General features: G+C 44.6%; 1 protein-coding gene across 1 annotated transcript in view; it reads left to right on the top strand.

Annotated features, from left to right (window-relative positions):
- Nucleotides 1-15,073: 15,073 nt before the first annotated feature.
- The window catches only part of lcp2a (lymphocyte cytosolic protein 2a), a 221,733-nt gene continuing 208,834 nt past the window's right edge, over nucleotides 15,074-27,972 (top strand). Inside the window, exons 1-2 of the mRNA XM_078231304.1 lie at nucleotides 15,074-15,274; nucleotides 22,814-22,876. Of these exons, the coding sequence (XP_078087430.1) occupies nucleotides 15,197-15,274; nucleotides 22,814-22,876 (141 nt within the window). The 5' untranslated portion in view covers nucleotides 15,074-15,196. The remainder of the gene's footprint in view (nucleotides 15,275-22,813; nucleotides 22,877-27,972) is intronic.

Below are 27,972 nucleotides of genomic sequence, written 5' to 3'. Positions count from 1 at the left end.
TGGACTCATGGTGAACAATCACTGAAACAACTCTATGATGACATCAACAAGTTCCATCCCACCATCAGGCTCACCATAGACTACTCTCCGGAATCGGTTGCATTCTTGGACACGCGCATCTCCATTAAGGACGGTCACCTCAGCACCTCACTGTACCGCAAGCCCACGGATAACCTCACGATGCTCCACTTCTCCAGCTTCCACCCTAAACACGTTAAAGAAGCCATCCCCTACGGACAAGCCCTCCGTATACACAGGATCTGCTCGGATGAGGAGGATCGCAACAGACACCTCCAGACGCTGAAAGATGCCCTCATAAGAACAGGATATGGCGCTAGACTCATTGATCAACAGTTCCAACGCGCCACAGCGAAAAACCGCACCGACCTCCTCAGAAGACAAACACGGGACACAGTGGACAGAGTACCCTTCGTTGTCCAGTACTTCCCCGGAGCGGAGAAGCTATGGCATCTCCTCCGGAGCCTTCAACATGTCATTGATGAAGACGAACATCTCGCCAAGGCCATCCCCACACCCCCACTTCTTGCCTTCAAACAACCGCACAACCTCAAACAGACCATTGTCCGCAGCAAACTACCCAGCCTTCAGGAGAACAGTGACCAAGACACCACACAACCCTGCCACAGCAACCTCTGCAAGACGTGCCGGATCATCGACACAGATGCCATCATCTCACGTGAGAACACCATCCACCAGGTACACGGTACATACTCTTGCAACTCGGCCAACGTTGTCTACCTGATACGCTGCAAGAAAGGATGTCCCGAGGCATGGTACATTGGGGAAACTATGCAGACGCTGCGACAACGGATGAATGAACACCGCTCGACAATCACCAGGCAAGACTGTTCTCTTCCTGTTGGGGAGCACTTCAGCGGTCACGGGCATTCGGCCTCTGATATTCGGGTAAGCGTTCTCCAAGGCGGCCTTCGCGACACACGACAGCGCAGAGTCGCGGAGCAGAAACTGATAGCCAGGTTCCGCACACACAAGGACGGCCTCAACCGGGATATTGGGTTTATGTCACACTATTTCACATAAATATTTCTGCTTTTTTCCTCCTGAGTCTTTATCATGCGATCCTAGAATCAGAATTTATGTCACACTATTTGTAACTCCCACAGTTGCGTGGACCTGCAGAGTTTCACTGGCTGTCTTGTCTGGAGACAATACACATCTTTTTAGCCTGTCTTGATGCTCTCCCCACTCCCATTGTTTTGTTTCTTAAAGACTGGATTAGTTGTAAGTATTCGCATTCCAACCATTATTCATGTAAATTGAGTCTGTGTCTTATAAGTTCTGTTTGTGAACAGAATTCCCACTCACCTGAAGAAGGGGCTCAGAGCCTCGAAAGCTTGTGTGGCTTTTGCTACCAAATAAACCTGTTGGACTTTAACCTGGTGTTGTTAAACTTCTTACTGTGTTTACCCCAGTCCAACGCCGGCATCTCCACATCATGACTATTATGAGATTAACAATTCCATTTCTCAACACCGTCAGCCATTTTGTCAATTCAAGTTTTAGATTTTTATCAGATGTTTAAAACCTGACAAATAGATGGAGCATTTTGGAACATTCATCTATCTGCTATTCTCCCTTATTTCTAGTTCTCATTTTGATGATCCTTTTCTTTCTCCTTTCCTTCGTGTGGAATAACTGATCTCAAAACTGCCATCATCAGCCTTTGCACCTCACCCACATTACAATCTGCCACTGCATCCCACCCTGACAATGATATATAACTGGGCAGCACAGTAGCAGTGGTTAGCACTGCAGCACAGTGGTTAGCACTGCAGCACAGTGGTTAGCACTGCAGCCTCACAGAACCAGGGACCCAGGTTCAATTCCGACCTTGGATGACTGTCTGTGTGAAGTTTGTACATTCTCCCAATGTTTGTGTGGGTTTCCTCCAGATGCTCCAGTTTCCTTCCACAGTCCAAAAATGTGCAGGTTATATCCATGCTCCATAGGGTAAATATGTGGGGTTATGGGTGTAGGACCTGGGTGGGATTGTTGTCGGTGCAAGCTCACTGGGCTGAATGGCTTCCTTCTGCATTATAGAGATTCTATGATTTCTATTCTATTCTATTTCTAACCTCACTGCGATAACTCTGACTCCCACCATTTTCTCTCTCACACTGCCATCCCACTCAATGCTACTTACCTCTACCTTATGTTTTCTCTGGGGTGGGGGGTGGGAGGCGGGGGTGGGTGTGACAACCCCCATGACTTGCATGGGGAATCACTGATTGACCTCCCTGTAGGATCCACTGAATACAAGCTCCCTGGGGATTGGTAATTAACCCTATACAAAATTAGCCCTATACAAAACAGGCCTCTGAGTGGATCCATTATTGCATTGTCCTGGTTGGGACCTGTTCTGTTTACCACAGGCTTGTGGTTTTTGTTTTACTTTTTTTTGTGCAATAAAGCACTGTTCCATTACAATCAACTCCTGGAGTTATTATAAGGGTCTAAGCCATATAACTTCACCAGTGCAGCACTTGCTCAATATATTATATTATTCATTAATGGGACATGGGTGTCGCTGGCTGTCCAGCATTTATTGCACATCCCTAGTTGCCCGAGGGAAGTTGAGAGTCAACCACATTGAACAAAGAACAAAGAACAATACAGCACAGGAACAGGCCCTTCGGCCCTCCAAGCCCGCGCCGCTCCCCGGTCCAGGATTGAATCCTGAATCCAGGATCCCCGCCCAATTTTCCAGCCTATCTACATACCAATATCCTATCCACCGAGCTGTCCCTCACAGCTACGATGCTTTGTTCATCACAACCTATTAACTCACCCCCACCCCCCCATTCCAGACCATGTGATCTCCAGGGAGAGGCGAAAACCCAGAGTGAAAACCCCAGGGCCAATATGGGGAAAGAAAAATCTGGGAAATTCCTCTCCGACCCCCTGAGGCGATCGAAACGAGTCCAGGAGATCACACTGGCCCTGATCGGAGAATGCTTCCCAACCCTAGTCATTTCCACTTCCACGAACACCATATGAATTCCCTGCCCCCGAGACAGGTTCCCAACTATCCGCAGTCTCGCTCTGTACTGGCACCAGCAAGATGATCATAGAATGAAGCCTTGAAACGAGAAACAAGGAACAATTAGCCCGCGCCGCTCCCTGGTCCAAACTAGACCACTCTTTTGTATCCCTCCATTCCCACTCCATTCATATAGCTGTCTAGATAAGTCTTAAACGTTCCCAGTGTGTCCGCCTCCACCACCTTGCCCGGCAACACATTCCAGGCCCCCACGACCCTCTGTATAAAATATGTCCTTCTGATATCTGTGTTAAACCTCCCCCCCTTCACCTTGAACCTATGACCCCTCGTGAACGTCACCACCGACCCGGGGAAAAGCTTCCCACCGTTCACCCTATCTATGCCTTTCATAATTTTATACACCTCTACTAAGTCTCCCCTCATCCTCCGTCTTTCCAAGGAGAACAACCCCAGTTTCCCCAATCTCTCCTCATAACCAAGCCCCTCCATACCAGGCAACATCCTGGTAAACCTCCTCTGTACTCTCTCCAAAGCCTCCACGTCCTTCTGGTAGTGTGGCGACCAGAACTGGACGCAGTATTCCAAATGCGGCCGAACCAACGTTCTATACATCTGCAACATCAGACCCCAACTCTTATACTCTATGCCCCGTCCTATAAAGGCAAGCATGCCATATGCCTTCTTCACCACCTTCTCCACCTGTGACGTCACCTTCAAAGATCTGTGGACTTGCACACCCAGGTCCCTCTGCGTCTCTACACCCTTTATGGTTCTTCCATTTATCGTGTAGCTCCTCCCTACATTATTCCCACCAAAATGCATCACTTCGCATTCATCAGGATTGAACTCCATCTGCCATTTCCTTGCCCAAATTTCCAGCCTATCTATATCCTTCTGTAGCCTCTGACAATGTTCCTCACTATCTGCAAGTCCTGCCAGTTTTGTGTCGTCCGCAAACTTACTGATCACCCCAGTTACTCCTTCTTCCAGATCATTTATATAAATCACAAACAGCAGAGGTCCCAATACAGAGCCCTGCGGTACACCACGAGTCACAGGCCTCCAGCCGGAAAAAGACCCTTCCACTACCACCCTCTGTCTTCTATGACCAAGCCAGTTCTCCACCCATCGAGCCACCTCCCCCTTTATCCCATGGGATCCAACCTTTTTCACTAGCCTACCATGAGGGACTTTGTCAAACGCTTTACTAAAGTCCATATAGACAACATCCACGGCCCTTCCTTCGTCAACCATTTTGGTCACTTCTTCAAAAAACTCCACCAGGTTAGTGAGGCATGACCTCCAGATTGCTGTGGCTCTGGAGTCACATGTAAGCCAGACCAGGTAAGGATGGCAGATTTCCATCCCGAAAGGATATTAGTGAAGCAGATGGGTTTTTCCGACAATCAACAATGGATTCATGGTCACCAGTCGATTCTTAATTCCAGGTATTTTCATTTTATTGAATTCAAATTCCACCACCTGCCATGGCGGGATTCAAACCTGGGTCCCCAGAACATTAGCTGAGTTTCTGGATTAAGAGTGTAGTGATAATACCACTCGGCCATTGCCTCCCCTAATACTGAACTGCTGTCAACCTGGATTTTGTGCTCAAGTGTTTGGAGTGGAACTACAACCCACAAACTTTCTGACTGAGAGGTGAGAGTGACTGTCACTGGAAAATGAGTCACTGACCCATGGCTAACATCATTATTAATCTCATAATTTGCTGATTTATTTAATGGTGCAGTAGTGTTTATCAGCAGTCTTTATTTGTCTCATCGGAGCAGTGTATCATGACACACGTGATTCATGTTGGTTTCTGTGGGCTTAGTTTTCCTGTTGCAATTCTGCAATGTCAAAAGATACCACTAACACATTTGCTTCAAGTTAATATTTGCATTTTTTAACTATGCTTTTGTTCATCCTTCCCAGTATTGTTGTTATAGTTTCCCTTGTCCATTGTTTCAGGGTGTACTGTCATTGTGTTTCTTTTCTTTGGATCACTGCGAGAGAACATTTTAGATTGATTTCCTGAATATGGCATCCATCTTGAAGAGATGGCAACCCTATCAATTTTGTGGATTGAGCCTTTATCAATAAAATTGCCGAGATCAGTAGTGCTAAAGGGTGTGAGGGGGGTGGGGAGTTTTGAAGAGGGTGGCTAATTTTGCAGAGCAAAGCAGCTGGAAGATTTGAGGGGAGAATGCAGGCAGTTGGCAGTAGGAAGGGCCCCAGAGGACGCAGAGGGACAATTGTAAAGCTCCACAAACAATGAAAACAATCTTATTAGTAATTCCAGAGTGGCTCTCTGTGATCACTTTCTGGATGGTGGTTTTGGAATCTCTATGATCAGTTCCTCAGGATGAGGCTTGTGCAATGGAATAAGTGGGTTGGACTGAGGTCCTCAGACCCTAAAAGGACAGAAATAAGTTGGTGGAATGGATGGATAAGTGGCAGATGAAATTCAATGCAGAGAAGTGTGAGTGATTCATTTTGATAGAACATGGAGAAACGGTATAAAATAAGGGGTACAATTCTAAAAGGATTGCAGGAGCAGAAGGAGGGGCATAGATCAGCTAGATCGTCAACATCTTTTCCCAAAGGTAGGGGAGTCTAAAACTAGAGGACATAGGTTTAAGGTGAGGGGGGAGAGATACAAAAGAGTCCAGAGGGACAATTTTTTCACACAGAGGGTGGTGAGTGTCTGGAACAAGCTGCCAGATATAATAGAAGAGGCGGGTACAATTTTGTCTTCTAAAAAGCATTTAAACAGTTACATGGGCAAGATGGCTGTGGAGGGATATGGGCCAAATGTGGGCAATTGGGACTAGCTTAGTCGTTAAAAATAAGGGCGGCATAGACAAGTTGGGCTGAAGTGCCGTAAACCTCTATGACTCTATGACCTGGTTGTATATGTGCATAAATCATTGAACGTAGCAGGACAAGTTGAGTGAGTGGTCAATAAAGCATAGAGGATCCTAGTGATAGGAACCAGCAGATGGTAAGTGCATACAAATCAAATCCCAAAGGGAAACTTGACAAAATGGCACAAGTATTTCCTACTTGTATTAGACAGGTGTACTGAAGTTCGGAGCTACAAATTGTATGAACACATTTGGAGATTAACCTCATACCAGCATGAAACTCCCGATGCCAAAAACATTGATAGGGTGTGGGAAAATTGCACGGGGTAACTCGCTGAAAAAACCAGAGTGAAATACTCTGGTTTTCAGACTTTTGTGACACTTAGGCCAGAGTTCTTCAACCTCGCCTGCTGCTGCAATTATCTAGTCCTGCTGCTGTGAATGAGCACCAAATTCTCAATTTTCACTGGCAGCGGTGGCAGAGCATGAGAACCACAGAATTCTGGCCTTAGATTGTTTTTCAGGAAGATCGTCCCCAGTGTGCAGTTCTGGGCACCACACTTAACAAAACATTTGAAGGCATTGGAGAGAGTGCAGAAAAGATTCGAAGATTGGTTACAGGGATGATGAACTTGAGTTACATAGATAGATTGGAGAAGTTGGGACTGTTTTCCTTGGAGAAGAAGGTGAGAAGAGATATAGTAGAGGTATTCAAAATAGAGGGAAGTGGCCAGAAGGGATAAGGAGAAACAGTTCCCATTGATGGAAGGATTAAGAACAAGAGGGCACAGATTTAAGGTAAATGATAAAAGAAGTAATGAAGCATGAGGTGAAACATTTCCACACAGCAAGCGGTTAATGACTGGAATACACTACCTGAGTATGGTGGAGGCAGGATTAATCAAAGCATTCAAGAGGGAACGAGATCGATATGTGAAAAGAAAGAATGTGCAAAGTTATGGGTTAATGTGCTGGAATGGCACAGGGTTAATTGCTTATTTGGAGAACCCATTTTGTCCTGTAACAATTCTGTGATTCTGTGAAGTGCATCTTAGGATCCTGATTGGAATATTTGAAACAATTAGAGGGAGAAACTCATCCTGGGAGCTAGTGTGGAATGGGCGAATCAAATAAATCTGTGACCCATCAACTGATCGTCAAATGGAACTGGATATCAGGTATGGTGTAACAGGGTGACAGTGTGCTCCTCTGTGCCATTCCTACATCTTGGATTCAGCATATTTGATTGAGCAGATTACGTCACAAGACAAACCACCATACAATTAGACCCCTTCCTTTCCACAGATGTCTGGGAGGCTGTCATTTGAGCCCCCTAAAATGCCTTTAATGACTTCAATGTGGGGTTCGCAGGACAGTATCTGGTACATTTGAATTTGTGAATTTATCTATTTGAAACACCAAGGCTGATTCTCCCAATGGCTCTCCTTCTGCAGCATGTAGACCTGTCAATACAATGTATCACAGAATCCCAACAGTACTTAAGGAGGCAATTCAGCCTATCGAGTCTGTACCGACCACAATCTCACCCGTAACCCCATACATTTACCCTGCTAATCCCCCTTGATACTAGGGTCAATTTATCATGGCCAATCAACCTAACCCGCACATCTTTGGACTGTAGGAGGAAACCAGAGCACCCAGCGGAAACCCACGCAGATACGGGGAGAAAGTGCAAACTCCACACAGACAGTGACCAAGGCCGGAATCGAACCTGGGCCCCTGGCGCTGTGAGACAGAAGTGCTTGTCCACCATGCCGCCTCTAGTTATGTAGTTAGACATTCTCCAAACATGGATGATCTTCAAGCTGTGTAATTTCTCAATAACTCATGGTTACATGGATTGTTCTGATACTCAACTGAACTAACATAGTACCACAAATATTGCCCAGAAAGAAAAATCTGTCATGCCATTTCCTCTTCATTTGTAATTAATACCTAAAGGCAGAGGTGGGGGGTTAGAATCTGGAGCATTTTCAAGTTTACCTCCCCCTCAGTAGGTGGGACCCACAGGAAGATGTTACTTACTGAACTCTGAGCACCCTGCGTGGCTTTCCAAAGGTGTGATCATTGGATAGGTGTCCAAAAACATTGGAACTACTCAATTATATTCTGGTCTGAAATTCTCTTTTATGTCAGTTATCTGCATCTAATTAGATTTCAGCTTCACACGAGGCTTTTCTCTACAGAATCCCGAAACTACATTGTTACCTGAAGTTTAGACAAAGCATCTCAACATCTGGATTACATCTTAGTCCGTAAAATGTTCCTGGGTATCTAATCTATAATAGTTGGGTCCAGCACACTTCCCTGAGGAACTCCTGCAGTTCCTGATGTTTTGGACTAAGATGATTAACCTAAAGAAGAGCACTCTGGGGGAGGATGACCTCACTGGGCCTGGAGGTCTGGAGTGCTTATACTTCAATGCAAGGAGCGTAGCAGGTAAGAACTTAGGGCCTTAATGCTCACGAGGAATTTGGATGTGGTTGCGGTGACAGAGACTTGGTTGAAAGAGGGACAGGACTGGCAGCTGAATATTCCGGGGTATTAGGCGAGACAGAAGAGGAGCCAAAAGAGGTGGGGGAGTAGCAGTATTGGTTGGAGAGCATATTACAGCGGTGCAGAGGGAGGACAATTCAGAGGGGTCGTGTAACGAGTCACTCTGGGTGGAGCTTAGAAACAAGAAGGGCGCAGTCACTATGTTGGGGGTGTACTACAGGCCCCCCAACAGCCTAAGGGAAGTGGAAGAACGGATATGTCAGGAGATACTGGATAGGTGCAGGAAAAATAGGGTTGTTGTAGTGGGAGACTTCAATTTCCCTGGTATAGACTGGAAATCGCTGAGAGCTGGGACTCTGAATGGGGAGGAATTTGTAAAATGCGTACAGGAGGGTTCTTTGGAACAATATGTAGATAGCCCGACTAGAGAGGGGGCTATACTGGACCTAGTACTGGGGAATGAGCCCGGTCAGGTCTTCAAAGTTTCGGTAGGGGAACATGTGGCAAATAGTGACCACAATTCTGTTAGCTTTAGGATAGTGATGGAAAAGGATGAGTGGTGTCCCAAGGGTAAGGTGTTGGATTGGGGGAAGGCTAACTTTAGTGGGATTAGGCAGAAATTGGCAGCTCTTGATTGGGAGAGGCTGTTTGAGGGTAAATCCACATCTGGCATGTGGGAGTCTTTTAAGGAACAGTTGTTAGGGCTACAGGACAGGCATGTGCCTGTTGTTGTAGGGAAATATCCCTTTACCAGTGCAGAATAGAAGTTGAGTCGCAAATCAAGGTTCAAAGCGTGTCTTTATTGTACAATTACTGGGATCCCAGGGAGACCCCCGTAGCCAGCTCAGAAACAGTGGCTTGGCCACGTTGATCTCAATCCTTTCACATCAGCTCTGGATCTTTATAGGGATCCAAATTCGAGCGGGAACATTTGATTATGCATTTTTACAATATGTATAAAGTGGTCTGTCAGGTCAGGAAGTTCTCTGGGAGGCTTGTCAATTTGCATTTGTATGGTGTGTGTTTGTGTTAATGGGACTACTTGGTCCTGCCCCGGTGTCTAAATGCATTTCCCATTATCTTCTCTATGTGTCCTCTTATCTGAATTGATCTTATTGTTTCGTGTCTGTGTTTCCTGCTTGTGAGATTGAGTGTTAATGTCATCTGGGTTGCAAGGGAGTAGAATAGACAGTATTACAGTTGATAAGGAGGATGTGCAGGATATTCTGGAGGGTCTGAAAATAGATAAATCCCCTGGTCCGGATGGGATTTATCCAAGGATTCTCTGGGAGGCAAGAGAAGTGATTGCAGAGCCTCTGGCTCTGATCTTCAGGTCGTCGTTGGCCTCTGGTATAGTACCAGAAGATTGGAGGTTAGCGAATGTTGTCCCATTGTTTAAGAAGGGGAACAGAGACTTCCCCGGGAATTATAGACCGGTGAGTCTCACTTCTGTTGTCGGCAAGATGTTGGAAAAAATTATAAGGGATAGGATTTATAGTTATTTGGAGAGTAATGAATTGATAGGTGATAGTCAGCATGGTTTTGTGGCAGGTAGGTCGTGCCTTACTAACCTTATTGAGTTTTTTGAGAAAGTGACCAAGGAGGTGGATGGGGGCAAGGCAGTGGACGTGGTATATATGGATTTTAGTAAGGCGTTTGATAAGGTTCACCATGGTAGGCTTCTGCAGAAAATGCAGATGTATGGGATTGGGGGTGATCTAGGAAATTGGATCAGGAATTGGCTAGCGGATAGGAAACAGAGGGTGGTGGTTGATAGTAAATATTCATCATGGAGTGCGGTTACAAGTGGTGTACCTCAGGGATCTGTTTTGGGGCCACTGCTGTTTGTAATATTTATTAATGATCTGGATGAGGGTATAGTTGGGTGGATTAGCAAATTTGCTGATGACACCAAAGTCGGTGGTGTGGTAGACAGTGAGGAAGGGTGTCGTAGTTTGCAGGAAGACTTAGACAGGTTGCAAAGTTGGGCCGAGAGGTGGCGGATGGAGTTTAATGCGGAGAAGTGTGAGGTAATTCACTTTGGTAGGAATAACAGATGTGTTGAGTATAGGGCTAACGGGAGGACTTTGAATAGTGTGGAGGAGCAGAGGGATCTAGGTGTATGTGTGCATAGATCCCTGAAAGTTGGGAATCAAGTAGATAAGGTTGTTAAGAAGGCATATGGTGTCTTGGCGTTTATTGGTAGGGGGATTGAATTTAGGAGTCGTAGCGTTATGTTGCAACTGTACACAACTCTGGTGCGGCCGCACTTGGAGTACTGTGTGCAGTTCTGGTCCCCACATTACAGGAAGGATGTGGAGGCTTTGGAGAGGGTGCAGAGGAGGTTTACCAGGATGTTGCCTGGTATGGAGGGGAGATCCTATGAGGAGAGGCTGAGGGATTTGGGATTGTTTTCGCTGGAAAGGCGGCGGCTAAGAGGGGATCTTATTGAAACATATAAGATGATTAGAGGTTTAGATAGGGTGGATAGTGATAGCCTTTTTCCTCTGATGGAGAAATCCAGCACGAGGGGGCATGGCTTTAAATTGAGGGGGGGTAGTTATAGAACCGATGTCAGGGGTAGGTTCTTTACCCAGAGGGTGGTGAGGGATTGGAATGCCCTGCCAGCATCAGTAGTAAATGCGCCTAGTTTGGGGGCGTTTAAGAGATCCGTAGATAGGTTCATGGACGAAAAGAAATTGGTTTAGGTTGGAGGGTCACAGTTTTTTGTTTTTTTTAACTGGTCGGTGCAACATCGTGGGCCGAAGGGCCTGTTCTGCGCTGTAATGTTCTATGTTCTATGTTCTATGTTCCTGTCCTGTTGGATGTCTGGAGTATTTCATTCTAACCTTTTATTCTTATATCTTAGTTTATCAGATTTTTATGTCTGCCTTGGCCGAATTGGTAATATTTCACTGATAGCTTGGTTTTGATAACCCACTCTATGTCTCGTTTCGTAGGGATCTTGATCATCCTTGGCCAGTTTAAAATGCAGCTGCGCGCTGTTGCTAGGCAGATTAGGGATCTTCCGTAGTCTTTGAAATTCGCGAGTCTCTCAGCTGTGCAGGGGGGGACCCGATCGAATATCCATCCGGGGGTGCCCCTCTGCATTGTTGGCCCGTTATGAGTGGTGCCAATTAGTCCAATAAGTAAATATGTTTGATGATACAAAATATGGTTTTCTGGAAAATTTCCTCCTTCACTGTAAAAAAGAAGGATAGGAAGGGTAGGATTCGAGAACCGTGGATAACCAGGGAAATTGAGGGACTGGTCAAAAAGAAAAGAGAGGCCTACGTTAGGATCAGGCAGCTAAAAACGGAGGGAGCTCTGGAGGAGTACAAAGAAAGTAGGAAAGAACTCAAACGGGGAATTAGAAGGGCAAAAAGGGGTCACGAAATGTCCTTGGCAGACAGGATTAAGGAGAATCCCAAGGCATTTTATTCATACGTTAGGAACAAAAGGGTTGTCAGGGAAAAAATCGGACCTCTCAGGGACAAAAGTGGGGAATTATGCTTGGAGCCCAAAGAAGTAGGGGAGATCCTAAATGAATACTTTACATCGGTATTCACAAAGGAGAGGGATGTGTTGACTGGGAGTGTCTCGGAGGGGAGTGTTGAACCGTTGGAGAAAATCTCCATTACAAGGGAGGAAGTGTTAGGTTTGTTAGAGAATATAAAGACTGACAAATCCCCAGGGCCTGATGGAATCTATCCAAGGCTGCTCAGGGAGACGAGAGATGAAATCGCTGGGCCTCTGACGCAAATCTTTGCCTCGTCACTGGACGCAGGTGAGGTCCCAGAGGATTGGAGGATAGCTAATGTGGTCCCGTTATTTAAGAAGGGTAGGAAGGATAACCCGGGTAATTATAGGCCACTGAGCTTGACGTCCGTGGTGGGGAAGTTGTTGGAGAAGATTCTTAGAGATAGGATGTATGCGCATTTAGAAAGGAATAAACTCATTAACAATAGTCAGCATGGTTTTGTGAGAGGGAGGTCATGCCTCACTAACCTGGTGGAGTTTTTTGAAGAAGTGACCAGAATGGTTGACGAGGGAAGGGCCGTGGATGTCGTCTATATGGACTTTAGTAAAGCGTTTGACAAAGTCCCTCATGGTACGCTGGTGAAAATGGTTGGATCTCATGGGATAAAGGGGGAGGTGGCTAGATGGGTGGAGAACTGGCTTGGTCACAGAAGACAGAGGGTGGTAGTGGAAGGGTCTTTTTCCGGCTGGAGGCCTGTGACGAGTGGTGTTCCACAGGGCACTGTATTGGGACCTCTGCAGTTTGTGATTTATATAAACGATCTGGAAGAAGGTGTAACTGGGGTGATCAGTAAGTTTGCGGACGACACAAAATTGGCAGGACTTGCAGATAGTGAGGAGCATTGTCAGAAGCTACAGAAGGATATAGATAGGCTGGAAATTTGGGCAAAGAAATGGCAGATGGAGTTCAATCCTGATGAATGCGAAGTGATGCATTTTGGTAGAAATAATGTAGGGAGGAGCTATACGATAAATGGCAGAACCATAAAGGGTGTAGATACGCAGAGGGACCTGGGTGTGCAAGTCCACAGATCCTTGAAGGTGACGTCACAGGTGGAGAAGGTGGTGAAGAAGGCATATGGCATGCTTGCCTTTATAGGATGGGGCATAGAGTATAAAAGTTGGGTTCTGATGTTGCAGATGTATAGAACGTTGGTTCGGCCGCATTTGGAATACTGCGTCCAGTTCTGGTCGTCACACTACCAGAAGGACGTGGAGGCTTTGGAGAGAGTACAGAGGAGGTTTACCAGGATGTTGCCTGGTATGGAGGGGCTTAGTTATGAGGAGAGATTGGGTAAACTGGGGTTGTTCTCCCTGGAAAGAGAATGAGGGGAGACTTAATAGAGGTGTATAAAATTATGAAAGGCAGAGATAGGGTGAACGGTGGGAAGCTTTTCCCCAGGTCGGTGGTGACGTTCACGAGGGGTCATAGGTTCAAGGTGAAGGGGGGGAGGTTTAACACAGATATCAGAAGGACATATTTTACACAGAGGGTGGTGGGGGCCTGGAATGCGCTGCCAGGCAAGGTGGTGGAGGCGGATACACTGGGAACGTTTAAGACTTATCTAGACAGCCATATGAATGGAGTGGGAATGGAGGGATACAAAAGAATGGTCTAGTTTGGACCAGGGAGCGGCACGGGCTTGGAGGGCCAAAGGGCGTGTTCCTGTGCTGTACTGTTCTTTGTTCTTTGTACAACAACCACAACCATCTTCCTTTGTGCCAGGTATGACTCCAACTAGTTTTCCACCTCATTCCCATTGACTCCAGTTTTGCGAGGGCTCCTTGATGCCACACTCGGTCAAATGCTGCCTTGATCTTGACACAGAATTGATGGGTGGGATTTTTTGACCCTTCCCTTTGGTGGGATCTTCCAGTCTCACCAAGCCGACCCCTGCCAGGGATACCCTAGCAGCAGGGCCGGCAAGCCCTATGCCTTATGTCAACATGCTGTAGACTTTGATGAGACTGGAAGATCCCACCTGCAGCCAATGGCAAGCTGCCTCTTGGAAAGCCAGAAAATTCCGGCCTATGACTCTAAAATGGGAACAGAATAATCAGCCTATGTCCTTTAACCCTGTTTTATCTGGAAGCTACATCACTCCCCATGTGGAAAACCAATAACCAATGATGAAGATATTGTACGTAGGAACCATTAGAAACCTTCAAATATAATCCAACCTGTAATTTATTCCTGTTATAAATCCATGGCACCATTTGATTTTCCAAAATACATTCTCGGGGTATTGGCATCAAGGCTCGGCATTGGCAGGTGAAGGCTGGCACTAATCGCCTGTTGCTCTTTGAAGCTGTTAGTGAGCTGCCTTCTTGAACCGAGTGGTTTGACATAAAGGTAAAGTTGGGTGTGAGACTGGAGTCACTTTTAGACCAAATGATGTCAGCACACCCAATTTCCTTCCCAAAAGAATATTTATAAACCAGTTTGGCTTTTCTGACAGTTTCCAGTTTTACTGTCACTTTTGCTGATGCCAGCAGTTTTACTTCCAGAGTTTTGAAATTGAATTCAAATTCTCAAACTGCCATGGTGGGAATTAACCGCTCATTCTCTGCATGATTGTGCAAACTGCCTCTATTTCGGCAGCATAATCCCAAAACTACTGTATCCAATATTAAATTCCAGGTTGAAATAAATTCCGAATGATTCATTTTTACAGTGTGTGGTGGCATGAGATTCGATCTTAATAATTTTTAAAAAATGCAAATTATGACTGGTAGAGTGGTCTTTCAGGACTATGGGCTTCCCACATTTAGTTTAGTTAAGCAGCACTTAACTAGCAATGCTGAATGATTCAGCTTATTTAAGCAAGTATCTTTCATGCATTGACGTTTGGTATCATGGAAGAAGGACAGTTTCTGCTGCATTTCTGTAGAATAAGGAGGGGAAGTAACAAAGGAAATTAGTCAAGTCCATTTCTGTGCAGATTTTTTCAAAATAAAGCCTCGAAGGAGGTTCTGGTACAGTTTCACTTCAAGGTTTACCATTAGCTTTTTTTTCAGCTGACATTTTATTATTTTAAAGAACAAACCAAATGTTTACCGTATGAAGTACCTTATTCATTTTATTCATCTATCAGCACCCTACGCACTTCCTTTCTAGGTACTGTGGAGGTTGTGGTGTGTGACAGGAAGAGAAAAGACCAGTTCTTTTCAGCTGTCTGTGATAATATGAAATCAAGTGAAAAATAACTGGAGACTTGTGAGCAAAGAGATGGCTTTCAGAAACCTTCCTAATCGCAACGATGTCCTTCAGTGGTCCCCGAATCATTTGGCTGACTATTTCAGAATGGTAAGGAGACTGTTTTGTTGGTTCTTCCTTGTATTCCATCAAACTCCATATAACATTGTGCTTTCAATTGTACAGACTGATGTTGCGGCTGACAAGCAAAGTAAAACTAAAAGACATTAATTGGCCCGCAATGATTGTTTCAAAGTTTGGTTTTAAAATATTACAATGTGATAACATAAACTTTTCACCACAAGGGTTACGCTATACTTTCCTGAAAGCCTAAAAAGTTCTTTGCTTAGCATTTCCACATTTTAACGTAATCGTCAATTTTGTCCATGTCTTTGTTACCTCCAGACTTGACTATTCCAATGATCTCCTGGTCAGCCTCCCATCTTTAACCCTCTGTAAACTTGAACCCTCTTCTGCACATTCTAACTCACTCTAAGTTCCGGTCACCTATCACCCTGTGCTCAATGGCCTACATTAGCCCCCAATCCAGCAGCATCTTGGTTTGCAATTTCTCATCCTCGTTTTCAAATTCCTTCATGTTCTGATCTCTTCCTATCTTTATAAATTGTTCCACCACACAGCTTCAGGATTTGGGCATTTCTCCAGTTCCAGCCATTTCAGTATCTCCAATTTCCATCTCTCCACCATTGATGGTTGCATCTTCAGTTGTCAGGACCCTAAACTCTGGACCCCAAGCATCCTGACACTTCTCCTCCTCTCTACCTTTCCTTCATGCGAAGTGATGCATTTTGGAAGAAATAATGTAGGGAGGAGTTATACAATAAATGGCAAAGTCATCAGGAGTATAGAAACACAGAGGGACCTAGGTGTGCAAGTCCACAAATCCTTGAAGGTGGCAACACAGGTGGAGAAGGTGGTGAAGAAGGCATATGATATGCTTGCCTTTATAGGACGGGGTATAGAGTATAAAAGCTGGAGTCTGATGATGCAGCTATATAGAACGCTGGTTAGGCCACATTTGGAGTACTGCGTCCAGTTCTGGTCGCTGCACTACCAGAAGGACGTGGAGGCGTTAGAGAGAGTGCAGAGAAGGTTTACCAGGATGTTGCCTGGTATGGAGGGTCTTAGCTATGAGGAGAGATTGGGTAGACTGGGGTTGTTCTCCTTGGAAAGACGGAGAATGAGGAGAGATCTAATAGAGGTGTACAAGATTATGAAGGGTATAGATAGGGTGAACAGTGGGAAGCTTTTTCCCAGGTCGGAGGTGACGATCACGAGGGGTCACGGGCTCAAGCTGAGAGGGGCGAAGTATAACTCAGATATCAGAGGGACGTTTTTTACACAGAGGGTGGTGGGGGCCTGGAATGCGCTGCCAAGTAGGGTGGTGGAGGCAGGCACGCTGACATCGTTTAAGACTTACCTGGATAGTCACATGAGCAGCCTGGGAATGGAGGGATACAAACGATTGGTCTAGTTGGACCTAGGAGCGGCACAGGCTTGGAGGGCCGAAGGGCCTGTTTCCTGTGCTGTACTGTTCTTTGTTCTTGTTCATCCTGTAAATCGCTCCTTAAAATCTACCTTTTTAACCAAACCTTAGATTACTTGTTCTAATATTCCCTTACATTGTCAATATTGAAGTTTATTTGATAACACTTCCTCTTTGGGACATTTTACTAAGCGAAAGGAGTTATATTAAAGCAACTGTTGTTGTTGCATGACCCTGCATAGATGATTAAAAAGATAAATTATCATGTTTACAGTCTCTTATTTTTCTTTGTTTCAAAGATATTAATTGTAAGAAAAATGTGGAAACATTACCAATTTATATCCTCTGTCAAATCATTAGCGGGTAGGGCCTGGGTGGGATTGTGGTCGGTGCAGACTCGATGGGCCGAATGGCCTACTTCTGCACTGTAGGGTTTCTATGATTGTGCCGATTAATAGGTTTTGCAATAAAAATGTTTAAATCAACAGCTAGTTTTCCAAAAGACTCACAGTGATACATCGTGAAATGGGTGATTAGAACGATTGTAAAAGGGCATTGTTTCATGAGAGAATAGTTTAAAATTGCTTTAATACTTGTCCTGCTACCAGTGAGAGAAGTGTTACAACATGGAGTTGTATTAATTTTGTTATGAAACGTGGTTTTAAGTTGCATTTTGCTTTTAAATATTCAAACAATCTCAGGTCTGATTTGCATTTAATGAGCGAGATGTCTCTGCTAGTTGTATGTGAATGCTCCAAGTAAATATTCATTTTATAGCAGCCGCACAGAAATAATACTTAGTAAATTAAGCAGAAAGGGGAGCAGGCCATTTGCCCCAGCATGTGCTGCTATTCATTCACCACATGATTAGTGGCGTATTGAACTCTCTCTGTCCCACATCCCTTCACCCATTTTCCGTCAACCACCTACCTATTCCTAAATGATTATTATGAAACTGACTTTATCAGTTTACCAGAAAAACATTTATACCTCGCTTGTCTGCGGAGTCAACTCAAACCCTTGGGGTTGATCAGGCTTCTTAGTCTTGGGAAGTACCCAAGAAGTTGCTTTCTCCATCATTGGTAGCTGCTCCTCGCTCGATCCTTAATCTCTCCAATCCTTATACCCTGTCTCTCTTTCTAATAAATATGCTATGAGTCAAAAAGGGATAAACTAAAAGCCTATTCGTGTGAACAACATGAACCCTTCAAAGGCCCAAAACCCTCTCGACAATTATCCCATCCAGTCTGTTTAGGTTGAGCTATTTGCCTGATGTTTTTTTCAAAGCAGTCATTAATCTATTTTTTCAGTCTCTGCACTGAACAATTCCTCATCCTCAATGATTTCAACCTTCATCTCAATTCTCCTTATCTTCTCACCTCTGATTTTTCTTCTCTCCTGTCATCCCTTAACTTCTCCCTCCATATAAACTCTCCAACCAATAGTCACGACCAACCTCTTAGCATTGCCACCTCATTGCCTCCCTGCTCACAAGCAAAGCCATCTCCTTGTACCCCTTACCATCCTCCTCCCCACTTTTAAAGAGGCAAATTACATCCTCTCTGACTGTGACTGAAGTGGTATGAACCACAGCATCCTCAATACCTCTCCTCCAAAGTAACAAAACCCTCACTTGGTTCAGCTCTTATCTAATTGCAGACAAAGCATCTCTAGAAATGATTTTTCTTCCCACCCCTGTGCCATTAACTCTCAAGTTTCCCACAGATCTATCCTGCCTTCTCTTTTCTTCTTATTCTGCCGCTTGGTGATATCATCCAAAGGCTTTTGGGCCCAATTTTAACTCATTCAAAACCCATTCACTTATACAAAGATAAAATCAGGCCCAACATCATACAAAGACAGTTCAACATGCATAGAATTTGCAGTTCTACCTCTTCACCATCATTTCAACTTTTCCACTACCTTTATGTTGTCAGGATCCTCGGGTAAACTGCAATTTCTACTAGTTATATATTGGGATGACCAAAGCCATCATCTTTAGGTACCCCTTTCTCCCCATCCACCCACTGATTCCATCCTTCTCTCTGGCCATGATTTCATGCTGACCCAGTCCACTTATATCCTTGGTCCCCTAATTAACTCTGAGCTAAGCTTTCAAACACTCTCCATCTCAAACATCACCAACTATTTTATTAATATTGCCCACCTCTGACCCTGCCATAGCCCATCTGGTTCTGAAACTCTCAGACATGCCTGACTCAACTATTCCAAGACTTTCTTGGCCAGCTTCTCACTTTTTCACCTCCATCAACTTCTGATGATTCCAAAACTCTGCTGTGCATAAGTTATGCCAAGACTTCTCACTTAACATGTCTGCCCCAAATGGTTCACAATGCCCCAACAATTTAAAATTCTCAATTTCATATTTAAGATCCGTTATGATTTTCTCCCTCCCTATCTCTGTAACCATCCTCCACTTTTTCTAGGTGTTATATAAATGAAAGTTGTTGTTGTACTTACATTAGCAGACAGAAGAATGCTGCAGTAACATAGAAACATGAGGGAGATATTCAGCTCCTCAAACCTGCTCTGCTATGCTGTTAGGTCCCAGCTCATCTGTACTCCAACTTCATATAGGAAACAGAGGGTGGTGGTTGATAGTAAATATTCATCATGGAGTGCGGTTACAAGTGGTGTACCTCAGGGATCTGTTTTGGGGCCACTGCTGTTTGTAATATTTATTAATGATCTGGATGAGGGTATAGTTGGGTGGATTAGCAAATTTGCTGATGACACCAAAGTCGGTGGTGTGGTAGACAGTGAGGAAGGGTGTCGTAGTTTGCAGGAAGACTTAGACAGGTTGCAAAGTTGGGCCGAGAGGTGGCGGATGGAGTTTAATGCGGAGAAGTGTGAGGTAATTCACTTTGGTAGGAATAACAGATGTGTTGAGTATAGGGCTAACGGGAGGACTTTGAATAGTGTGGAGGAGCAGAGGGATCTAGGTGTATGTGTGCATAGATCCCTGAAAGTTGGGAATCAAGTAGATAAGGTTGTTAAGAAGGCATATGGTGTCTTGGCGTTTATTGGTAGGGGGATTGAATTTAGGAGTCGTAGCGTTATGTTGCAACTGTACACAACTCTGGTGCGGCCGCACTTGGAGTACTGTGTGCAGTTCTGGTCCCCACATTACAGGAAGGATGTGGAGGCTTTGGAGAGGGTGCAGAGGAGGTTTACCAGGATGTTGCCTGGTATGGAGGGGAGATCCTATGAGGAGAGGCTGAGGGATTTGGGATTGTTTTCGCTGGAAAGGCGGCGGCTAAGAGGGGATCTTATTGAAACATATAAGATGATTAGAGGTTTAGATAGGGTGGATAGTGATAGCCTTTTTCCTCTGATGGAGAAATCCAGCACGAGGGGGCATGGCTTTAAATTGAGGGGGGGTAGTTATAGAACCGATGTCAGGGGTAGGTTCTTTACCCAGAGGGTGGTGAGGGATTGGAATGCCCTGCCAGCATCAGTTGTAAATGCGCCTAGTTTGGGGGCGTTTAAGAGATCCGTAGATAGGTTCATGGACGAAAAGAAATTGGTTTAGGTTGGAGGGTCACAGTTTTTTTTTAACTGGTCGGTGCAACATCGTGGGCCGAAGGGCCTGTTCTGCGCTGTAATGTTCTATGTTCTATGTTCTATATTGGGGCTTTGCTCCAAATTCCTTGTTCCCTTTTATCCAGCAGAAATCTATCCATGCTGCTCTTGTTCCAATTGTCATTTAATATCACAGCCTTTTAAATGAGGGAAAATGCCTCCTGATTTCACTCCTTGTTGACTTGAATTTAACTCTAAGGCTTGGCCCCACCCAGAATTAATCTTTGCATTTTTTCTCTGTTGAATTCCTTTAATGTTTGATATATTTCAGTGGACTGAGCTCTTAATCTTTTAAAGTCAAGGTGTTCCAAACCTTTGTACAACCTGCTCTCATGATTTAATCCTGTGAGGCCCAGTATCGTTCCAGTGACTCTGCACTGCACTCCAAGTACCAATAAATCGAGCAGTTACAACATTATAATAACAATGGAGCTCCGTTTGTTGATAAACATGCACAATATAATCATTTTGTTTTCATTGCACTGAGAGTCTGTGCATTACAAAAGGACCCAGGAATGTCAAATTACTATTGCAGCATTGTCTCCTCTGGGAAAATCCTTCTCCTCATTCCCACCTAAATTTGGGTAGGATTGCAGTGGAGAATGATGGAAAGCTTTGCTCATCACCAAGGGTTCCTTCCCCTCACCCCCTGTCTTGCCTCGATCTCCACTTGTCTTTTCTTCCCCATTTGCTCTATGTAAATTGGGTGAGGGGAGGGAAGCTCTCTGGCTTACCCTTGGGTCTGCCTAGTCTGCAGCCACTTCCTGCCATGTAGAAGATAGGCCAAAGGTTCTCCTAATGAAGGACAAAATTTACTGAAGTTTTTGCTGAAGGCCTCACCCTTCATGGGCCCAGTCATTCCCATCATACAGGCTCTTCATTGTTTAGACCCCTGAACTTGCCTTTGCCATGTTCTAGCACAGTGGAGTTTCTTGGGTTGCATTGATCAGTTCCCTCTTAATAATGGAATCTGTATATCAAGGGATTGGGTGAGAATTGACTCAGAGGAATATAATTTACAGTTTCCCCTCAAAGTCACCCCACTCATTTCAGATAAATATCTGACATAGTCAAAGAACTTGCATTTCTATAAGCACCAGTGCTGCGTTCCTCAGGGATCAGTGTTGGGACTTTTGCTGTTTGTAATATATATAAATGATTTGGAGGAAAATGTAACTGGTTTGATTAGTAAGTTTGCAGACAACACAAAGGTTTGTGGATTTGCGGACAGCGATGAGGACCATCAGAGAATACAGCAGGATATAGATCAGTTGGAGGCTTGGGCGGAGGGATGGCAGATGGAGTTTAATCCGGACAAATGTGAGGTGCATTTTGGAAGGTCTAATACAGATAGGAAATATACAATAAATGGCAGAACCTTCAAGAGTATTGATAGGCAGAGGGATCTGGGTGTACGGGTACACAGGTCACTGAAAGTGGCAATGCAGGTGAAGAGGGTAGTCATGAAGGCATACGGCATTCTTGCCTTCATCGGCCGGGGCATTGAGTTTAAAAATTGGCAAGTCATGTTGCAGCTTTATAGAACCTTAGTTCGGCCGCACTTGGAATATAGTGTTCAATTCTGGTCACCACATTGCCAGAAGGATGTGGAGGCTTTGGAGAGGGTACAGAAAAGATTTACCAGGATGTTGCCTGGTATTAGCTATGAGGAGAGGTTGGAGAAACTTGGTTTGTTCTCACTGGAACGACGGAGGTTGAGGGGCGACCTGATAGAAGTCTACAAGATTATGAGAGGCATGGACAGAGTGGATAGTCAGAAGCTTTTTCCCAGGATGGAAGAGTCAATTACTAGGGAACATAAGTTTAAGGTGCGAGGGGCAAGGTTTAAAGGAGATGTACGAGGCAAGTTTTTTTACACAGAGGGTGGCGGGTGCCTGGAACTCGCTACTAAGGGAGGTAGTGGAAGCGGATACGATAGTGACTTTTAAGGGGCGTCTTGACAAATACAGGAATAGGATGGGAATACCCGGAAGGGTAGGGGGTTTTCGTTCAGTGGGGCAGCATGGTTGGTGCAGGCTTGGAGGGCCTGTTCCTATGCTGTAATTTTCTTTGTTCTTTTGTTCTCTCTGTTCACCTTTCAGAACTTCAGGATGCCCAATTAACAGCCAATTAAATATTTTTGAAGTCGAGTTAATGTTTATAGTGTACAATCTGTGCACAGCAAGATCCCACAATCAGCCATTTGAGAGAAAATATAACATCTTTTTTTTTCTATCTATTCTCTTGATATTTTTGAGAGACAAAAAAAAAGATTTGTGGAGAATTTCCCTGTTCTTCTTCAAAACAGTGCCATGGAAGGTTTTAGATTTGCCCGAGACGGAGCAGCACTCTCGCTCTGTAGTGCACTGGGGCAGCAGTTTAGACAATGGGCTCAGTTGTCAGGAGTGAAGTTTGAAACCACAAACCTTCTCACTCAGAGGTGAGAGCGCTGCTGCTTGAGATACAGCTGGCAGCAACTGAATGAAACTTTTGACTCTCACATTATTTTCAAACTTTACCATTCTGTTTGTATTCAACAGCTGGACTGGAAAGACTGTGAAAAAGTTGTTAAAAAGAACAATATTAGTGGGCATAGATTTCTGGTAAGTACTTGGTTTGTTTTTGGAACTGTTCTGATGTCTCACAATGTGCATTCCATCTACTTGTCTTGAGCTTTCCCAGTGACTAAGTGGGTGAGGGCATTAGTGTGTGCATTACTGAACCTTTGCAAATCAGACTTTTCCAGTTTTAAGATCTGGTCAATTCTGAAAATGTCAGATGATCAGCTGCAGGAAAGGGAAGGAAGTGAGCAAGAAATTAGATCAGAACTCAGATATACTGGATATCCACAAGGCTTCCATTTACTCTCCAGAAGGTCGAAGTTCAAGAAAAGCTGGAATCCTGAGCTTGTCCATGGCTTCAAACACAGTATGCATTTTTCAGAGAATCCAGCAGTGCAGAAGGAGGCCATTCGGTCCATCAAGTCTGCACCAACTCTCTCATACCCAGGCCCTATCCCCATAACCCCACATATTTACCCCCCTAACCCGCTAATCTGTACAACTTGAGACATTAAGGGACAATTTACCATGGCCAATCCACCTAGCCTGCACATCTTTGGAGTGTGGGAAGAAACCAAAGCACCCAGAGGAAACCCATGCAGACCTGAGGAGAGGATGCAAATTCCACGCAATCACCCAAGTTTTTTTAAATTCATTCATGGAACATGGACGTCACTGGCTGGCCAGCATTTATTGCCCATCCCCAATTGCCGAAGACTGTTGAGAGTCAACCACATCACTGTGGCTCTGGAGCCACATGTAGGTCAGACCAATTAAGGATGGCAGATTTCCTTCCCTAAAGGACATTAGTGAACCAGGTAGGTTTTTCCGACAATGGTTTCATGGTCATCAGTAGATTCTTAATTCCAGATTTTTTTTTTACTGAATTCAAATTCCACCATCTGCCTTGGCAGGATTTGAACCCGAGTTTCTGGATTAATATTCTAGCGATAATATCACTGGGCCATCACCTCCGGGGATCCGGGATCAAACCCAGGTCCCTGGCACTGTGAGGCAGCAGTGCTCACCACTGTGCCACTGTCGTGAGACTGGAAGTAAGATGGCAGGTTTGCAGACTAAAGCTGTGGAAAAAAAACAGGGATTGTTAAAATTACAGAGGGGAAAGTAATGCTGTGCCTGTCCAGGGAAAAGACTTGTGCCATTACCAAACTCCTTAACCAGCCACTCTTCCACCACAGTTTTATACTTCTGGGCTGCCTTGGGTGAAATCTTGACCCCTCTACACTGGAACATCCCCTCCACAAAGAGCCCAAGAAAAGTTTACTACTGGTGCCTATAGCTGACAAAACACAAAAAACGACAACCACAATGTGTTTAGGCTGAGTGAACACCCCTCTCCAAACACAAATGTGCAAGTTAGCTTTGGAAAGATTTTTCCTTCAAAACTCAATCCAAGATGTGTTGGAAGTGCAGATTTCCTGCCATTTTTGCCGAGATGTAACATCAAAGTTTTGATTGCAATTCTGAAGGGTAAAGCCTACTGAGATGGGATAGATGCTGACCTTTCATACTTGCACCTCGTTTTCTCAAATATTACATGCAGCATTCGACCACAACGGAACAAAGTCCAGTAAAAGTTCACTGGTGAGAAACAAGATGAATACTGTGGTAAAATGCTGACACAGAAAAGTAATGCAGTCAAAATGCATTGCACAGAAAAATCTGATTCTTCATGCCAATCATATAGCATGAACTTTTCAATTACACACCTTAATTCCTGCATCACAATTTTGTAAACAATGTTTTAAATTTCAGCATTTCGTCTTAAACTGCAGGCATAAAAAAATGGAAAGTGAAACTGATTGTAATGCTCAAGACTCAGATGGATAGATTTGTGTCATGTCAGAGTATCAGCGATATGGAGCAAAGACAGGTCAATGAAGTTCAAGCACAGATTAAATAGGTGCTGCAAGTTGGGAGGACTGAATGGCCTTTTCCTGTTCCAATATTTGCTTGGTAACCTTTGTGCTGAACTTATTTAAAAGAGTCAGCCAGAACACAGTGGGGGCACTCTCACCTCTGCTTTATAAAATTGATGATTTTTCTGCCCTCATTGCCCCTACTCAAGAAAATTCAACAGGCGCGTCACCTCATTGTCCTACATTTTGTTTTATTCTTCTATGGGATGTGGGCGTCACTGGCTAAGTCAACATTTATTGCCCTTCTCTACTTACCTTTGAGAAGTTTTGGATGCTGTTGGGGGAGATGGCCTATCAGGGGATAACAGCAGCAGCAGCCATGGTTGGCTCTGTTGTTAAGCAGGGAGGGACAAAAAGGACTAGAGCAACAGTTATAGGGGACTCTACAGTTAGGGGTGCAAATAGGCACTTCTGTGGACATGAAAGAGACTCCAGGATAGAATGTTGCCTTCCGAGTGCCAAGGTCAAGGATATCTCTGAACGGGCAGAAAGCACTCTGAAGGTAAAAGGTGAACAGCCAGAGGTCGTGGTACATATTGGTAATAAGGACATCGGTAGGAAGAGTGATGAGGTCCTGCAGCAGCAGTTTAGGGAGTTAGGTAGAAAGTTAAAAAGCAGGATCTCTAGGGTTGTAGAACAAAGAACAAAGAAAATTACAGCACAGGAACAGGCCCTTCGGCCCTCCAAGCCTGCACCGACCATGCTGTCCGACTTAACTAAAACCCCCTACCCTCCCGGGGACCATATCCCTCTATTCCCATCCTATTCATGCCTTCAATCATTTCTTAATGTCACATGGTGTGAATTGAATTTGTGATGCTGGGGACCTCCAGAGAAGGTCAAGAATGATCATCCACTTGGCATTTCTGAAGGTTGTTGCAAATGCTTCAGCCTTACCTTTTGCACTAATGTGCTGGACTTCCCATCATTGAGGATGGGGATATTTGTGGAGCCTCCTCCAACTGAGTTTTTTTTATTGTTCACCGCTATTCACGGCTGCATGTGGCAGGATTGTGGAGCTTAGATCTGATCCGTTGATTGTGGGATTGCTTAACTTTGTTTGTTGCATGTTGTTTTCACTGTTTGATATATAAGTAGTGTATTTGCAGCTTAGGAGAAGCGATGAATGAATACTTTTCTTCAGTGTTCACCAAGGAGAGGGACCATGTTTTTGAGGATGAGTGTGTGATACAGGCTGATAGGCTGGAGGAGGTAGATGTTCTGAGGGAAGGTGTATTCGCAATTTTGAAAAACTTGAGGGTCGATAAGTCCCCTGGGCCAGATGGGATATATCCTAGGATTCTTTGGGAGGCAAGGGATGGGATTCCGGAGCCTTTGGCTTTGATCTTTCGGTCCTCACTTTCCACGGGGATTGTGCCAGAGGACTGGAGAGTGGCGAATGTTGTTCCTCTGTTCAAGAAAGGAAATAGGAATGACCCTGGTAATTATAGGGCGGTTAGTCTTACTTCAGTGGTCGGTAAGTTAATGGAAAAGGTCCGGAGGGATAGGATTTATGACCATTTGGAAAGATGCACCTTAATCTGTGATAGTCAGCACGGATTCGTGAAGGGTAAGTCTTGCCTCACAAATTTGATTGAATTCTTTGAGGAGGTAACTAAATGTGTAGATGAAGGTAGAGCAGTTGATGTCGTATACATGGATTTTAGTAAGGCATTTGATAAGGTTCCCCATGGTCGGCTCATGAAGAAAGTAAGGAGGTGTGGGATAGAGGGAAAGTTGGCCGATTGGCTAAGTAACTGGCTATCTCATAGAAGTCATGATGTGGAGATGCCGGCGTTGGACTGGGGTAAACACAGTAAGAAGTTTAACAACACCAGGTTAAAGTCCAACAGGTTTATTTGGTAGCAAAAGCAAAGAGACAATACACATCTTTTTAGCCTGTCTTGATGCTCTCTCCACTCACATTGTTTTGTTTCTTAAAGACTTGATTAGTTGTAAGTATTCGCATTCCAACCATTATTCATGTAAATTGAGTTTGTGTCTTTATTTGCTCTGTTTGTGAACAGAATTCCCACTCACCTGAAGAAGAGGCTTGCAGCTCCGAAAGCTTGTGTGGCTTTTGCTACCAAATAAACCTGTTGGACTTTAACCTGGTGTTGTTAAACTTCTTACTGTATCTCATAGAAGACAGAGGGTGGTGGATGGATGGAAAATTTTCAGACTGGAGACCAGTTACCAGCGGTATACCACAGGGATCAGTGCTGGGTCCTCTGCTATTTGTGATTTTTATCAATGACTTGGAGGAGGGGCTGAAGGGTGGGTCAGTAAATTTGTTGACACCAAGATTGGTGGAGTAGTGGATGAGGTGGAGGGCTGTTGTAGGCTGCAAAGAGATATTGATAGGATGCAGAGCTGGGCTGTAAAATGGCAGATGGAGTTTAACACTGATGAGTGCAAGGTGATTCATTTTGGTAGGACAAATTTGAATGCAGATTACAGAGTCAACGGCAGAGTTCTGAGGAATGTGGAGGAACAGAGTTCATATCCACAGAACTCTGAAGGTTGCCACTCAAGTGGATAGCGCCGTGAAGAAGGCCTATAGTGTGTTAGCGTTTATTAACAGGGGATTTGAGTTTAAGAGCCGTGGGGTTATGCTGCAACTGTACAGGACCTTGGTGAGACCACATTTGGAATATTGTGTGCAGTTCTGGTCACCTCACTATAAGAAGGATGTGGAAGCATTGGAGAGAGTGCAAAGGAGATTTACCAGGATGCTGCCTGGTTTGGAGGGTAGCTCTTATGAGGAAAGGTTGAGGGAGCTAGGGCTTTTCTCTTTAGAGCGGAGGAGGATGAGAGGCGACTTGATAGAGGTTTATAAGATGATGAGGGGGATAGATAGAGTGGACATTCAGAGACTATTTCCTCGGGTGAATGTAGCTGTTACTAGGGGGCGTAACTATAAGGTTCATGGTGGGAGATATAGGAGGGATGTCCGAGGTAGGTTCTTTACTCCGAGAGTAGGTGGGGTGTGGAATGGACTGCCTGCTGTGATAGTGGAGTCAGACACTTTAGGACCTTTCATGCGGTTATTGGATAGGCACATGGAGCACACCAGATTGATAGGGAGTGGGATAGCTTGATCTTGGTTTCGGACAAAGCTCAGCACATCATCGAGGGCCGAAGGGCCTGTACTGTGCTGTACTGTTCTTTGTTCTAATACCTCTATTTTTTAAGTAT

The sequence above is a fragment of the Mustelus asterias genome, chromosome 16 (genome assembly GCF_964213995.1).
Source record: "Mustelus asterias chromosome 16, sMusAst1.hap1.1, whole genome shotgun sequence".
Classification (NCBI taxonomy): Eukaryota; Metazoa; Chordata; class Chondrichthyes; order Carcharhiniformes; family Triakidae; genus Mustelus; species Mustelus asterias.
Note: the sequence above shows the minus strand (reverse complement) of the source record. Positions and strands in the feature narration are given on the sequence as shown.